This window comes from Rattus norvegicus, chromosome 1 (genome assembly GCF_036323735.1).
Source record: "Rattus norvegicus strain BN/NHsdMcwi chromosome 1, GRCr8, whole genome shotgun sequence".
In the NCBI taxonomy this organism is placed as follows: Eukaryota; Metazoa; Chordata; class Mammalia; order Rodentia; family Muridae; genus Rattus; species Rattus norvegicus.
The window spans coordinates 195,533,061-195,549,437 of NC_086019.1; the positions used below are offsets into that span (position 1 = coordinate 195,533,061).

Genomic DNA, 16,377 nt, shown 5'->3' on the forward strand with positions numbered 1-16,377 from the left:
GAAAGGGACTGCCCATTCATTCATTCTTTCACTTATTTACTCATTAAATAAAGTGAGTTGTCATTGCTCACTGTCCTAGGATGCTGGAATACAGAGTACAAGACTCATAGACTGAAACCTTCGATCTAAGTGAGGGAAAACAGATAATGAATTAATCATAATTCATATAGGGGCAAGGGTGCTGAGTGTGCTACAGGAAGATTAGATAGAATATGGCAGCCTTGGGTGGGAAAGGATGCAAATTAGGACAAAGGAAAGGCATCTCGAGAAAATGAAATGGAAGCAAATACAAAAAGAGGGAAACAATTGTGTATCTTATTTGAATTTTGTTTAAGATAAAAGTGTGTGTGTGTGTGTGTGTGTGTGTGTGTGTGTGTGTGTGTGTGTGTGTGTGTAAAGGCCCTTGGTACAGGAACTTCTATAAACTGACTATGTGTGAAGGAGAGGGAAGGGGAAAGGGAGACCAACTGTTCAGGCAACAGTTGATGGAGACAGACCTGTGTGGCAGAGAGAAACTCAGTCTTGTTCTAATTTCATGGAACTTTTCAGTGATTGGCCAGTTCTAGGTATAGTGGTTACAATGAGAATGGTTCCATAGACTCATGTAATTGAATTCTTGGTCCCCAGCTGATAGGACTGTTTAGGAAGGATTATGAGATGTGGCCTTGTTAGAGGAAGTGTGCCTCTAGGGGTGGGCCTTCTGCCCCATGCTTGTGGATCAGATGTAAACAGCTATGGCTTCATTGCCTTGCCTGGCTGCCTGCTGGCAGCCATGCTCCCCACCATGATGGTCACTGACTCATTCTCTAAAATGGTAAGTCCCAAGCTTCTATAGGTTACCTTGGTCATGGTGTCATACCTAGCAGCAGAAAAGTAACCAAGACCCTAGGAATCACCCAGAAGTTCTTTGAAGGTCAAGATGAGGCAAGATCACCTAGAATGGTAACCACTCTTCCATGTTGATCCCAAGTCTCTGAAACCCAGGCTTCCTCATTCATCCCTGGACTATGACTTGGGAAGGGTATCCTCAAATGTTCCCCTAGGGTATCCATTCCTGTTGAGCCCTGGATCAGGGGTTAGTCCCACTCCCTAGGTTGCAGCAACAATGTGACCCCAATGGTACTGGAGTGGTTTTCACTAGGAGCTTGGAAGCCCTCCAGATCCTACACAACTCTCCTGGATTCCTATCTACACAAGGACCCGCAGATGAAGCAGGGACATAGTATTGATGTTGAGTAGTGGGTGGGATACTTGTGTGTGGATCCTTCAAATTACTAAGAAGTATTCAAAATCAGCTATGTTTGTATATGATGGTTTTGGGCCTTACCTCAATCACTCCTCCTTCCCAGGACTAGCATCTCCTCACTCCCCTGTCCCTGGTCATGTGACAGCTTTGTAGTCACCCTGGGAAGGGGCATGGTAGACACGAAGAATACCTGGGGTCCAAGTAGGTGAGAAGCCTGTTTTGTGCCATTGCCATGAGTCATGGTTTCTTTGGGGTCGGGAGGACCTTCTCTCACTGAGCCATCTAGTCCCTACACAAGTGTCACTCTGAATAAAAGTAACTGATGGCTGGGAGAGGTCATGGGGTTTCCCAAAGTGAAGTTGAAATGCAATCTGGATCAAAGGTTCTAAAAGCCCTATGCATGCTCTGACCTACTGCCTAACATGAAAGTCCTCAAAATACCTTGTCCCACCTGCCTCATGTCCCTTCTAATACCCAAACTAGACCTAGTTCCTTGGGTAAGGACATGCTGCCACAGGCCTCTCCATATCATCTGGAGATTCTTTTACCTTGAGAATCCTGGGACAGTGCCCACTGGGGAACCCAGCATGGAGGTGGACTGAGTGTTAGCATATGAGAGCAGGCATGCAAGATGGTTTCTGAAGAGCAACAGGGTCCCCAGCTGTAGCCCCCCAACATGTTGTCCACCTCTAGGAAGCAGCTGCTCCCTGCATTTGTTTTTCCACTTTAATTCCCTTTAGTAGGCAACAGTCTGTCACTAGATAATGGCTCTTTATATTAACTATATTTGTGGGGTTCACAGGTCTAGCTAAGGAGAGGAAATTCGTGGCCATTAAGGGAGAAACATCTGTCCTATGAAAGGGCTACAGATGCCTAGTACAAAGAAGAGAAAGAAGAGAAAGGTGTGATCTGTTGCCTGGGGGGTAACAAAGGGAACCTGGGCTTTGGTCTTAGGTTACAGATTTTTGGTATAGTTGACTTTATCTGCCGAATCGGCACTGGTCAGTATAAGTGATCTGCTTCTGACCAGATGTGCAATCTGAGTGGTTGGCAGTGGGGAAATCTGCTAACACACATTAATATATATATATATATATGTATATATATATATATGTGTGTGTGTGTATGTATATGTATATATATATATGTGTGTGTGTATATATATAATTTATATATATATATTATTTATATATGTATATATTATATTATTGGCTAAAACTCACTGTGTAGTTGCTAATGACCTGGAGCGTGGGATCCTCCCCACCCCCAGCTCCCAGGTTGGATTATAGGTAGGCCTCCTTATGCTCCATGTTCCCTTTCTTTAGAAGCCACCAAGGTCTGTCCAATCTTAAATGTCAGCCAGTGTAAACCAAGAGATAGGCCACCAGGATGCACCCACTCTCTCCCAGTGAGTGACAAGCTGGATTGAGGAGGAACAAGCTCTCAAAAGAACCACTGCCATTACTCCAGTTTCCCACACTTAACTGCTGCTCCAGTTGGAAGTGCCCTGAAGTTGACTTACCTTTTCCATCTGGGGCTGGAAGAGTGCAGGGCTCTTATATTTTGTACTCTTTTTCCTACTTTTACTAAAATCATATTGCGTCCCTGCTTGCCTAAATCTCATAGTAGGAAATATGTCAGGTGTGGCATGTTTGCAAATGCAGTTGCATGACAACAGTTTCAGCTGTGGGAGCACTGTCAACCTGAATAATGCATCTCTGACGTTCCAGCATACAGATGGTGCTGCTTTTCCTTGTATGCATGTCTGTTTTGCTTTTTCTATACCATATTTGTCCTGAAATACAACTTCGGTAAAAAATACATATATCTGAGAAAGGGATGGAGGGCAGAGAAGGAAATGGCTCTGATGTCTATAGCAATAAACTACTCTGGTCCTGGCCATTCAAGCAGCCAACCCAGGCATAACGGGACAATGGGTTCTGGATGCGGAGGCTGACTGCCTTAATTGTTCTTTGAGAAATCTTAGCCAACTCATGATGATTAAGTTGTACCAGGAAATATTCGAAGCAGGAAATTTTTGAAGCAGAAATACATTTGAGAAACCTGAAGTTTTAGTAGTTAAGAAAATTGAAGACCCCAAGAAAGAGGAACACTAGGCCTGGGTCACTAAACACAGGGATGTCCATAAAAAATACAAGGGACAAGAAAGAGGAAGAAATAGCTGGGTCTACTGAACTAATGAGCAGTGGTGAGAACCCCCACAAGGGGAGATCTCTAATAATAGAGAATTTGATTCAGAAATATTATTGGGGAAAATAGGAAGATATATGTATAATAAAAAAGATAAAAGGCCTGGGATAGTGAAAACTATCCTCAACAATAAAAGAACTTCTGGAGGAAATCACCATCCCTGACCTCAAGCAGTATTACAGAGCAATAGTGATAAACAGTGTACGTACGGTATTGGTACAGAGACAGGCAGGTAAATAAATGGAATAGAATTGCAGACCCAGAAATGAACCCACACACCTATGGTCACTTGATCTTTGACAAAGGAGCTAAAACCATCCAATAAAAAAAGATAGCATTTTCAACAAATAGTGCTGATTCAACTGGAGGTCAACATGTAGAAGAATGCAAATGGATTCATTTTATTGCCTTGTACAAAGCTTAAGTCCAAGTGGAACAAGGACTTCCACCTCAAACCAGATACATTCAAATTAATAGAAGAAAAAGTGGGGAAGAGTCTTGAACACATGGGCACTGGGAAATTTTTCCTGAAGAAAACACCAATGGCTTATGCTCTAAGATCAAGAATTGACAAACAGGACATCATAAAACTGCAAAGCTTCTGCAAGGCAAAAGATACTGTCATTAGGACAAAATAGCAACCAACAGATTGGGAAAAGATCTTTACCAAGCCTACATCTGAGAGAGGGTTATTACCCAAAATATACAAAGAACTCAAGAAGTTAGACTCCAGAGAGTCAAATAACCCTATTAAAAATGGGGTACAGAGCTAAACAAAGAATTCTCAGCTGAGGAATATCGAATGGCTGAGAAGTACCTAAAGAAATGCTCAACATCCTTAGTCATCAGGGAAATGCAAATCAAAACAACCCTGAGATTCCACCTCACAACAATCAAAATGGCTAAGATCAAAAACTCAGGTGACAGCAGGTGCTGGCGAGGATGTGGAGAAAGAGGAACATTCCTCCATTGTTGATGGGATTGCAAACTGGTACAACCACTCTGGAAATCAGTCTAGAGGTTCCTCAGAAAATTGGACATTCCACTACCTGGGGACCCAGTTATACTTCTCCTGGGCATATATCCAAAAGATGCTCCAACATACAACAAAGACACATGCTCCACTATGTTCATAGCAGCCTTATTTATAATAGCCAGAAGCTGGAAAGAACCCAGATGGCCTTCAACAGAAGAATGGATACAGAAAATATGTTACATCTACACAATGGAGTACTACTCAGCTATCAAAAACAATGACTTCATGAAATTCATAGGCAAACCTAGATCTAGAAAATATCATCCTGAATGAGGTAACTCAATCACAGAAAAACACACATAATATGCACTCCCTGATAAGTGGATATTAGCCCAAAAGCTTGAATTACCCAAGATACAATCCACAGACCAAAAGAAGCTCAAGAAGGATAAGCAAAATGCGGATGCTGCAATCTTTCTTAAAAGAGGGAACAAAAATATTCATAGGAGGGGATATGGAGACAAAGTTTGGAGCAGAGACTGAAGGAATGGCCATTCAGAGCCTGCCCCATGTGGGTATACAGCATATATATATTTACAGCTAAGAAGTGCATGCTGACAGGAGCCGGATATAAATGTCTCCTGAGGCACAATCAGAGCATGTCAAATACAGAGGCGAATGCTAGGAGCAAACCATTGAACTAAGAATAGGACTCCCATTGGAAGAATTAGAGAAAGGATTGAAAGAGCTGAAGGGGCTTGCAATCCCATAAGAGCAACAATGCCAACCAAACAGGGCTCCCAGGGACTAAACCACTACCCAAAGACTATACATGGACTGACCCGTAGCTCCAGCTGTATACGTAGCAGGAGATGGCCTTGTTGGGCACCAATGGAAGGAAAATTCCTTGGTCCTGTCAAGGCTGAACCCTCCAGTGTAGGGTAATGTTGGGGTGGGCAGGAAGGGGAGGTGGATGGGGAGGGGAACACCCTTATAAAAGAAGGGGAGCAGGATGGGATAGGAAGCTTATGTCCGGGAAACCAGGAAAGGGAATAACATTTGAAATGTAAATTTAAAAATCCAATAAAAGAAAAAAAGATAAAAGGTTGAGTTTGGACCCCAGGAGAGGGCACTGGGTTAGTGAATTGACCTTCCTGGAAAGACTGGAACGTTACTGATTTGACGCCCTGGCATTGTCTGCCTAAGGAAAACTAGGGTACAAGTTCTAAGAGATAGAATTCAGGCTTGTGAAGGAACCCTGAGGGAAGCTGCAAGAGGAATTAATATTACAAATGGAAAAGAGCTTGAAAAGCATTGTACAAGTAGATATTTGGATGAGCTTAATAAAGAGATTCTGCAAATTGAGGCAAGTTAAAAACATTAACACTACCCTACCTGTTCAGCATCTTTCTGTTCTTAGGCTGATGCTGAACTGCATGTCTACGCCCAGATGACTTATGATTTAGAAGCTTTCCTGAGAGTTAAAAGTTAATGTATGAAAAGAATTCCGCACAAGGCACCACAGGCTGCCTGAGGAGAGAGAGGCCGGAAAGGGAATGTGGTAGGAGCTGTTCACTAGGGGTTAGGGCTCAAACCTTCGCACAAGAAGACATGCCATACAAGGGGAAGAAGGCTACAAGCAAAACTGCGAAGCGCCCGAGGGAGTCTTCGGATTCTCAATCTGATGATGATGTTGTCCATCACAATTTTCCCCCCAGACCAGCAGAAAAGCATGTGATTGAGATCAGTGATGAGGACAGTTCTTCATCAGACCAAGACGATCAGCAGGCAAGGGGGTCTGCTCTGAAGATGACACGAGAACTTCACGGTGACCCTAAAAAGTCTCACCTTGCAAAGAGAAAACAGTATTGCCAAGATGTAAAAACTTCTATCGACACCCTGAATGAAAAGCTTGTGCGTATTTTTAAAACACAACAAAGGGAAAGGAAGATGCTTCGTTCCAAATATTCTATGATGTTTGAGCCTTTGTTCCAACAATGGGAAAAGGATGTGATGAAAGTCGGACAAGAAGACGACAGTTTTGTTAATTCATCCAACCAACGTGCAGGGACTATGTACAATGCTATGATGGCGCAGAGAGCGACCATTGATGAAGCAAAAACTGTATCTGATCAGTTTCTAAAGAATGTCCAAGTTCTTGAGGATGAGCACAAAGTTCTTGATGCTATTGAGCAAAACAAATTGGAAAATGAAATGCAAAGCCTGAAGAAGAAACTTGAGACAGAAAATCAACAACAGGACTTGGCAGCTATCGAATCATGTCTTCATTTTTTGTTCTCCGAGGATAATGAAGAAGATTAGCGGTGATCATGTCATGTGACATGCACAAAACATGCCTTACACTACCAAAAATTATAATATAAATTGGCCCATCATCTCATTTGTCATTCTTTCGTTTGGTATACGCGAGACTCCATGTCCCTTAACCATTAAGTGAGCTCTGAGCGGTTTGGTGAATTGCAGACATTACAAGGTGGTAAATATTGAATTATCAGGCCCCTGGTCAGAATCAGAGAAGCTGACAGTAACACTCTTAGATAGATTTGGTAGCACACAGTAGAATTAACTCAGTGGTCCTATAAAGCTTCTCTACTGCAACTTACATTTGTCCTACAGAAAATAAAATCCAACTGCTAAAACTGATGACAAAGAGAAAAACCAAAAGTTCCCATGAAGGTCTTAGGGCAGACATAGACATAGGGGAGCAGGTTTGTGGCATTTCCAGATAGCTAATGTTCCTGTAATTAGTTTGCGTAGCTGTTAAATGACACTTGAAATTGTTTAACAATCTACTTGAGATATTTCAATTAATTTATTTCTTTGAATGAGGAAATTATCGAATTATTTGAAAAGGTATATTAGTCCCAGAGGAAGGAGAGGGTAGACTCCTCTTTCCATGTGCTTTCCACTTTGATTGTGACCTGTGAAGCATAGTTTATGCCTATTTTTACAATAGGTGCATATGCCTTAATCATACAAATTCACGAGACTTATTCTGTCTTACCCATATGTGCACACATCTGCAATGACAAGGACCACCTTGTAAAGATTCTATCTAGCCAGTTTTCCCTTGCATTTTGCCCAATTGATTATAGCCCCCTCAAATGACTGTTCTATATTCAGGTCCTTCTAAAATTGTTTCCATGTATGTGAAAGAACATGTGTGATGAGTGTCTGGCTTCTTTGCCTTAATGTAATGCTCTGAGATTGCATACAGTTTTTTTTAAAGGGCAGCATTCCATTCTTTTAGGATATCTGAATGGTACTTTATGAATATATATACCTCATACTTTTCTTATGCTCCCAGTTATTGATGGACAAATAAGGCATTTGTGCTTTAAATTCCCTGTGTACCTGAATGGCCATGTGTCGTGATGGATTACTATTGTCAGCAGGACTGGACTGAGAATTGGTTAGGGAGTTAGTAATGTACACCTGTGGCATATATGTGAAGGTATTTACGTGGAAGATGGCGAGAGGTACCGGAGAATGCCTTGCCCTGAATGTGGGTCAGAGCATCGTAAGAGGCTGGGAGCCTGAGTGGAATTAAAGAAGAAATAGACAAAGAAACTGTATGTGAAAGCTTCATTATTTCCTGGACTGGTGCATCTGTTGCTGAGGTCATCGCTGGTGGATATCAGATTCCAGTTTCTCCAAACTGTCAGTTCAGACACACACTAATGTAGCCCAAGAGAGAACCAGATGTTGAGAGTCAGGCTGTGTATACATCATATATCTGACTTTCTTTTTGAAAAATCATTTTTATATGGGAGTGTATGAAAATGTACAATGATGCACTTGCGAAGGTTAGAGGACACCTAGTGGGGTTGGTTCTCTTCTTCCACAGTGTAAGTTCTGAGGATTTAACATTTTGTGCAGAGTGTGTTTTATTTAATAAATAGGCTATGCCTGATTGATTATCTATGTACACATGATGGATTAAATCTGCATATTATTAGAATGAGTTTTAGATAACAGCAGACATTAATCGATCTCCTCACAGGCCAATAGTTTTAAAGAAAATGATGTTAGAATTGGAGAAGCAAACCTCAACCTTCATTTTCCCTAAAACATTGGTAGAATTCATATTATGTATATATGCCTCATATCTATTACTAAGATGTGTGGACATCCTGGGTGTATATGGTATACTAAAACATACTCAGAACCAGAGAGAAGCATTTTAATTAATTTTAAGGGCCTGGTCATTATTAGGTGCCAGGGAGGCAGAGGATGGAAGTGTTTCTCAGTAGGCATTTCAAGCAGCATGTGTAAATTACTAATACAGAAAGCATGAACTCTCTGGGCGACTCTGAGAAATGTGTTGTGTAGGAAATATTTCCTAGTAACTTTTTGATTATAAAGTCTAAAGCACAGAAAAGAGAACTGCATAGGAGGGGTGATAGTTATCATATACATACCATGGGTCTAGGTGTAAGGAAGAAAACATTGTGTTACAACAGCCTCAAAATGCAGAGAGAGTGAGAAAGAACTATGATAGTGTCTTTAATAAAACAGAACTAGAAGGAGAAAAGCAAAAGAGAAGAGAATAGTACCATTTATACCTAGACATGAGTTTTGTGAGTTTGTGCTAAGTTTCTGCAAAGATCAGAAAAGGTAAAGATTGAAAGTCTTTGTTATTTATCATTTAGAATTTTCTAAAGCACAAGTTGTGCTGTGGGCAAAGCTAACTTATGGTGGGTCTGGCCTGCTTTGGGGCCAGCACATGAACGGGATGCATAATTTTGAGTACAAATCATTGGCAATAAACAACAGCTGAATGTGAAAAAAAAAGTTAATGTATAACTTGCTTTAGCAGACACTGAACTGTGACTTTGTATGTGTATTGTGATTTCTGGTGACATACTTTTTTCAAGAAACATAATGGGCTTGAGGAAAATAATGAAAGGGCTTTTGATTATAAATTATTGTATAACAAGGAAGTGTGCAACCAATAAAAGATGGAGGTGAACTGAGACAGGAAAAAGAAAGAGAAAAACCTGAGAGAAAAAGAAAAATCTGAGGGAGAGAAATGCTGCAAGCTGTCTCTGCAGTGGTGGTCTGTCAGCTTGCACCTGCAGTTTTGCCCAAGACTGACTTGGTGCCCATGCAACCCTCCCATTCTCGAGAACTTGAGTGACTGAGTTTGGTCCTTGCCTGGAATACACGTAGTAGTATAATAAATATAATTAAGAAACACGAGAGAGGCAGAGATTGTTTTCATTATTGTACATTTATACAAAAGTACATAAATACCATGTTAGATAGTACACGACATTTATAACACAATAGAAATTGGCTTGAGTAAGAAAATATTGTACTAAGAAATTGAAATACTGATGGTGAAGATTTCCTTTTATCCGCCAGTGTCGTGTCAGAGTCCTTCCTTTGTGTTACAAAGGCAAGGTGTCAGGGAGTTAGCGCCTTCATACGTGCCACATGCACTGAAACACTGGAGGGGCTGGCAGTTCTCAAGACCAATTGTGCTGCCGTGGAAGGGACGGCAAGTGTCAGCATTGAGGCTGTTGACCCGGATGATCTGATCCTGGGTGGTCTTGCACGGATCAGAACAGAGTTGATCGTCTAACTCCTTTCCAGTTCTTAAGAAAAGACACGCAAAACAAGTTTAGAGTTTTCCTTCCCACTGAGCTTCTTACAACGATGAGGGCTATGTGAGAAAGTCCAGGGTGGGAGCCCATCATACATGTGACACCAGCCTTGGGTTAAAGCTCTCTGCTCCTTTCCCATCTTTTCCTCTCCTACAGTTGCTATGCGTGTGAGACCAGGACACCATTATAAGTGAAGGAGAGTGAATTGTACCCCAGTGGCTGCTACAGGCCCAGGAAGTGTGGAGATGATGGAGAAGGCACAGCAGTTGGCTGGGCTCAGCTCTGGCCCCTACAATCTAAGTCCCTAGTAAGGGACACCATCTCTTGTCTGACCTACATCCCTGTCAGCTGTCCTCCATGGACTCTATTCTCTTGGCCCACTTCACTCTTCCCAATGAGCGTGGGAACAGGTGAGCTTCCCAGTGAGCAGAGAAGAGCTCACTCTGGCCAAGCTCTGTGTGAGTAGGAGACAGCCCATTCCCAAGGCATCCTCTGGCTTCTCCAGTCTACAGTACTGAGGACAGAAAGGATGTCTGGCAGGACTCTGATAAGTAACTGAAGGTTCACTCCCGTGTCTAAGTGACAGAAAAGTGATGCTGGCACCTATGCTGTCCAGGCTGAGAGCAGTTGACTTAGGGGCTCACAACCCCAAGCTAGGAGAACCCTCAAACTTCTGTGTCCACTTGCCCTCACTCTCAAACCTGACAGTGGCTCTTGACTTTCCCCTACAAAGGCAGTAAGAAGTGACCCAGCTCCAGCAGAGGGCCCCAGTGCCCCATGAGAGGGGTTATTGTTCATTCTTACCCAGATGGATTCAGAGCCCTGGCTATTTTGGAGTAAAGACAGAGCACAACTCCTGTCAGTAGAAACATGGCTGCCAGGATCCCACTACCAATGACGATCATGATTATCGTCCGGAGGTCAAAAGAACTAAACATACCTGGGCAGAGAAGTAGAGAAGCAGTGAATGTGGCGTCCCTCCCACACACCCATAGCAGCCTCCACATACTCCCTTCAGTAAGAGGGAAACGAACCTCAAACACAGACACCTGCAAACCAGGTCTTACCTGGCCCAAGGTAGGTTAGAAGGAAAATTTTCAAATGTATAATTCACAGGCAGTGAAAGCCAAAGGGCAGTCTGAAGACAGAAGGAGAGGCAGTGGAGGAGACACACAGGCAGGAGTTAAGACACGCTCGGTAATAGATGGGCCTACCCTGGAACTAGCAGTTGCTTCCTGCACACTCGTCTGGGCCTCCTGAATTCTGCTCATATTCAGAGTCACAAGTCTCTGCCCCCTGAGCGTGAGCTTCAAAGGCCTCATTAAAGAACGACCACTTCTAAGCCAGAACTCCAGTCTGAGAAGCTGGAAGAGCCATTGTGTAATTGCAGTGTGTTCTGGGCAGCAGGGTTGGGGGTGGAAATTCGAGTATTGAAAACCATCCCTTTTTTTCTTTTCTTCTAAGACCCGAATCTTCAACATTTCTCATTTGGAATAATTAACTTCCTTAAACTTAACTCTGACACTCTCAGAGGGAAAGTGAGTGGGGGGTGACGGAGATGTTCTGGCCACCAAAGCCCACTTACTGCTTTCTGATTCTTCACTGCTGGGTGGAAGCCAATACTAATACAATTAGACAGCAATTAGATGAACAAAATAAACCTTAAGAAACAATGCCAATCATGGATTAACTCCCTAGGACTTACTGGTCAGGGAGGCCCCAGAAACACCAAAAAAAAAAAAAAAAAAAAAAAAAAAAAAAAAAAAAAAAAACCAAGGAATTCTAATGTTCTTTGCTATCCATCGTAACTAGATGATAAGACCTTCTTGCTGAAGACACCACACTTTGGTGGCACAACAGAGAAATCGATGTCGCAGTGATCAGGAAAGTTTCTCCTGATGATTAGCTTTCATAGGGACACAACGTGTTGTACAAACTCATAGGGGAAACGAGAGATCAGAGGTCTTCCTCAATGCTGGACCCTGTGTGCTACAACACTAACCTGCCCGGCAGTATGTACCTTGGGTAGTATGTATGAGGCAATAGTAGCATTACTGTTTGGGGCATAGGGTGGGGGTAACCCATTACTTTCTGACTGAATCTGAGGCTTGCTCCACTAGAGGGAAACCATGTCTGATAATATAATCCTGGTTTAAAAAAAAACTTGACTGAGGAAGTCTATCTAGGCTTTAGGAGGGAACCCATACTCTTACTTTGCTAAATGGTTATGTTAAGCTGCCTTTTAATATTCATATTTATACCCATAGGTCAATGCTGGCCTCCACTCCGGCCAGAGTAGGTTCTTTTTGCAGTGGGCAGTAGTTAATGGCTACACTCATAACTGTTTAGAGTGCTAAGAATAAGTGACTTGAGTGGTAAGGCATAGATGGGACAAATATTATCAACTTTAGATCCTAAGGCTCAGGAAACATTGTGGAAAGGAAGCGGAAAGAAAATAAGAGTCAGAGGATGTGGCACGAAGACCACTGTGTGATGCTGTCTTGTGGCCATGGTTTCATGGCAGCTGTGATAATCTACATAAGATGGAGCCAGTTAAAATCTCAGCATTTACAGGGTGGGGCCTCCTGAGGCCCCGTGCCTGGAGAACAGCTATTGGGGGTTTCTGGGAAAAGAGACTCAATTATCTTTGGGACATGACCACTACAAGCTTGCCCAAGCCATGGTGGATGGCTCCACACCTATGTGCACATAGGTGTCGCTTATTGAACTCAGTAGATTATAAAAGAAAAGACGACAAGAGGGTAGGAAAGAGATGTGAGGGGGATTTCTGGGTATGGGAGATGAAAGGCAGAGGGGTAGAATATGATCAAGATACGTAGTATTCATATGTAACATGTGACATTTTAAAAGGATTTAAAATGTTACTCAAGACAGAAAGAAAATTGAAATTATTGAGGTCTAAGTTTGAAGAGCTTACTTTCAGAAGGGCGGCCTGCTGGAATGGACAGCCATTGTTAGCTCTTACATCTCGCCTAGTCTGGGACACATGCTGTGTGACATCAACTCTCTAGATACCAGCTTTCTTTCACAGAGTTCTGAATTCCGTTCCATGCTCAAACAAGCCTCATCACAACTTGCCCAAACATATCTGAATATGTGTAACTCCTAATTTCCCTTTTTAGACTCTATTTCTCCCAGAGAAACTTAGAATTTGACTGCTAATCGAAAGTAAAATTGGACTTTAAAAAAAGACGTAAGGTGAGAAAGCCAATGTCTTAGAATGTTCATTTATCTAAAAAGCCAATAATAGAAAACTGACTAGACTTTGTATTTTAGCTACCCAAATATGGGGTCATGTAAGAGAACTCAATCATAAACCCATTGGCGTCATATCATCCTTTATGGTTAAGATAAAAAGATCCCAAAGAACTGACACACGTAAGACACATGCTTTAATCGTATTTCTCTGTCCTCAAGGTATTCCAATCCAGAGAGGCCAATGCAACAGGTTAGTCCTTGCTGCTCTGGGAAAAACCTGAGGCCAAGAATAGCAGTGACTATGTCAACCTTTTCAGGCCTAAGAAACTCTACATTCACAAGAGCCAGGAAGTGGGATCAGCTTAGATGTTCGTCCACTGATGATGGAATAATGAAAATACAGCACACATGCAGTAGTTCTCAGCTGCAAAGGAAGATGAAATAGAATGTGCAAGAGAATAGATGGAATTGGAAAAGCACTGGTGATATAGCCGAGGCCCAGAAAGATCAACTGCATTCTCTCTCATATCTGGATCCTAGCTTGATATATTAAGATCTGTGTGTTTCATTTCAAGTACATATGTCCCAGTAGTCAGAAAGGGCCCAGGAGAGAGGAGAGAAGCATCCGAATGGAGGGGAGTAATGGTAGAACACATGATATTAAAATAGGGGGAAGGATATTGAGAGTTAAAGGCAGGGATTGGGGGGGGCAGGTGAATGAGGGAGAGCAGAGGATGAGGGGTTGGTTAATGAAAACTAAGGCCACATCAAAGTTCTTGTAGAAACCCACTATGTCGTTAATTTTTAAAATGTAATTTTAGAGGAGCTAGGGAGTTAAGAGCACTTGTTGCTCTTGTGTTTGCAGAGGACCCAGGTTCTACTCCCAGCACCCACATGGCAGCTCACAACCATCTATATCTCCAGTTCCAGAGAAACCTATGCCCTCCTCAAACCTACATGGACATCAGGAATACATACATACATGCAGGCGAAACACTAACACAAAATAACTCTAAAATATTAAATATGTAACATTTTAAGGAAGTACAAAGTTGAAACATATGTAGCACGGGTAGATAGTGCTACTCCCAGAAAACATAGCTTATTAAATGAAAAGTCTTAATGCCATGCATGGAATACTCAGTCAAAGAGAAACACTCTTGGTTGGGCACCATAATTGGATTGTAAGCCTCTATAGCTAAAGATACCACAGGCTTTACTTTCAGAACATAGAGAAACCAAGTTGGAACTGACAGGAAAACTTTTTTTCCCCTAATGGCTACCTTGCAAGGGCCTGAAGGTGCTTTGTAGGCCTCATGGGTAGAAAAGAGATCAATGAACCCTGAATACTATAATACTAACCTGCCAGGCCCCATGTAGCCACTTGAGCAATAGTGGCATGACCATTATGGGGAGAGGACAGAGGTAACAACTGCTTTCTGATTGGAGTTGAGGTGTACTCCACAAGAAGAAATCTGTGCCTGGAACTGTAAGCTTGAGGAAAACAAAAACCTTGGCTGCTGTCCTAGTTTTCTCTTCTTTTGTTGTGACAAAACACTGACCAAAAGCAACTTAAGAGAGAAAAATATTTACTTAGCTTACAGGTTGTAACCCATTACCAAAGGATACCGAGGAAGGAACTTAAGACAGAAACATGGAGACAGGAACCGAAGCAGAGACCATGGAAGAACATTGTTTACTGGCTTACTCCCCATGGATCACTCCACTTTTTATAAAACTCAGATCACCTGCCCAGAGATGGCAGAGTTCACAGTGGGATGGGACCTCCCATATCAATCATCTATCAAGTAAGCGCCCTCCCCAAGCTTGTCTACAGGCCAATCTGATAGAGGCATTTTCTCAACTGGATGTTCCCTCTTCTCAGATGACTCCAGCTTGTTGACAAAAATAAGACTGAAGGGAAAGTTGAGTGACAATTATTCCTAGTGTATAAGCTGATGACCTGATCACTCCATGTGATTCAGGGGAAGAAGGTTTTTATTGTAAATAAGAGAGAAAACAAGCAGAGGCATCTGGAAGGGGGGAATTGAGGGTAGGGGAGGAGGTGAGAAGAGCTAGGATGCTAGCGTGAACTTCAAAGTATGTAACAGGTACTTGTGACAATGAGGGGTTCTTGAGGCCAGGATGTGCTTAGGTATGGTAACAGGCCCCATAGATAGTCATCTGACCCTTCTGCCTTTTGAAATTTGGAGGGAAAGGAGTTCCCTTTGAACCTGACACCTTGATTCCCAAATGCTATGGCTTTCAGATAACTGACATATTCCTGGGAGTCTAAAGGCCATGCATATGTATAAAGTCGTGTGCCTAAGTAGGATTATAAACACTCCTAGAAAAGTGTGAGCTAGCCCTAAGCTACTGGAGGATGTTGGAGGCCCTTCCTTTGGAAGAAGGGGCTGAGACATGGTTCTCAGCTGTCTGGCTCGGTGCTGCAGGCATGACCCAAAGGTACACTGAGCCTCTCAGCAAAGACTGGGAGATTTTGTTGTTGTTCCAAGAATTTAAGGAAACTTTTGTCTAAATATTAACCACCTCTGGGCAAATCAGTGTCCACATACAACAAAGGACACAGCTGTTAGAGAATCAGCTGGGCAAGTCACTAAAGAAACTACATAATCCAACAGCAGCAACGGCAGTCCTGGGAACACAGAAGATGCCATGTTGTACCACTTAAAATATCTGCTTTTCAGGCTGGGAGGTGGTGGCACATGCTTTTAATCCCGGTGCTCAGGAGGCAGAGGCAGTTCGAGGCCAGCCTCAAACTGGTCTATGGAGTGAGTTCCAGAGTGAATTCCAGGACAGCTAGGGCTACACAGAGAAATCTTGTCTTGAAAAATCAAAAAGAAGTAAACAAACAAATAATCTAGTTTTCAAAACTGACTATAAATCTTTGAAAAGTAGAATCCACAAAAAAAAAAAAAAAAAAAAAAGAACTATCAATCAAGATGTTATTTGAAAAGACCAAGTAAGACTTTGGCCCTACTTTGAAAAAGATTTAATTTGGCCATTTAAAAATTATGTTCAAAGAAAGCCACATCTAAAGAACTAAGAGAAAATATGTATCATAAAGAATACTT

At 42.2% G+C, this 16,377-nt stretch overlaps 2 protein-coding genes across 2 annotated transcripts; one reads left to right on the forward strand and one right to left on the reverse strand.

Moving 5' to 3' along the window:
- The first annotated feature begins 5,936 nt into the window (after positions 1-5,936).
- Sycp3l1 (synaptonemal complex protein 3 like 1) lies at positions 5,937-6,829 on the forward strand. Its single transcript, XM_063279684.1, has one exon. It carries the CDS (start codon positions 6,045-6,047, stop codon positions 6,753-6,755), a length of 711 nt encoding a protein of 236 aa, XP_063135754.1. The 5' UTR covers positions 5,937-6,044; the 3' UTR covers positions 6,756-6,829.
- A 2,839-nt stretch (positions 6,830-9,668) lies between these two features.
- Fam24b (family with sequence similarity 24 member B) lies at positions 9,669-13,080 on the reverse strand. Its single transcript, NM_001396453.1, has 3 exons — positions 13,002-13,080; positions 10,868-11,003; positions 9,669-10,054 (listed from the first exon to the last, which is right to left on the reverse strand). The coding sequence occupies exons 2-3, from the start codon at positions 10,999-11,001 to the stop codon at positions 9,829-9,831; spliced, it is 360 nt and encodes a 119-aa protein (NP_001383382.1). The 5' UTR covers positions 11,002-11,003; positions 13,002-13,080; the 3' UTR covers positions 9,669-9,828.
- Positions 13,081-16,377: the final 3,297 nt, after the last annotated feature.

Coding starts and splice junctions, on each gene's coding strand:
- Fam24b (NM_001396453.1), bottom strand. CDS start 11,001: ATGTTTAGTTCTTTTGACCTCCGGACGATAATCATGATCGTCATTGGT. Junction 10,055..10,867: donor AGGGCTCTGAATCCATCTGG/GTAAGAATGAAC, acceptor TCTTTTCTTAAG/AACTGGAAAGGAGTTAGACG.
- Sycp3l1 (XM_063279684.1), top strand. CDS start 6,045: ATGCCATACAAGGGGAAGAAGGCTACAAGCAAAACTGCGAAGCGCCCG.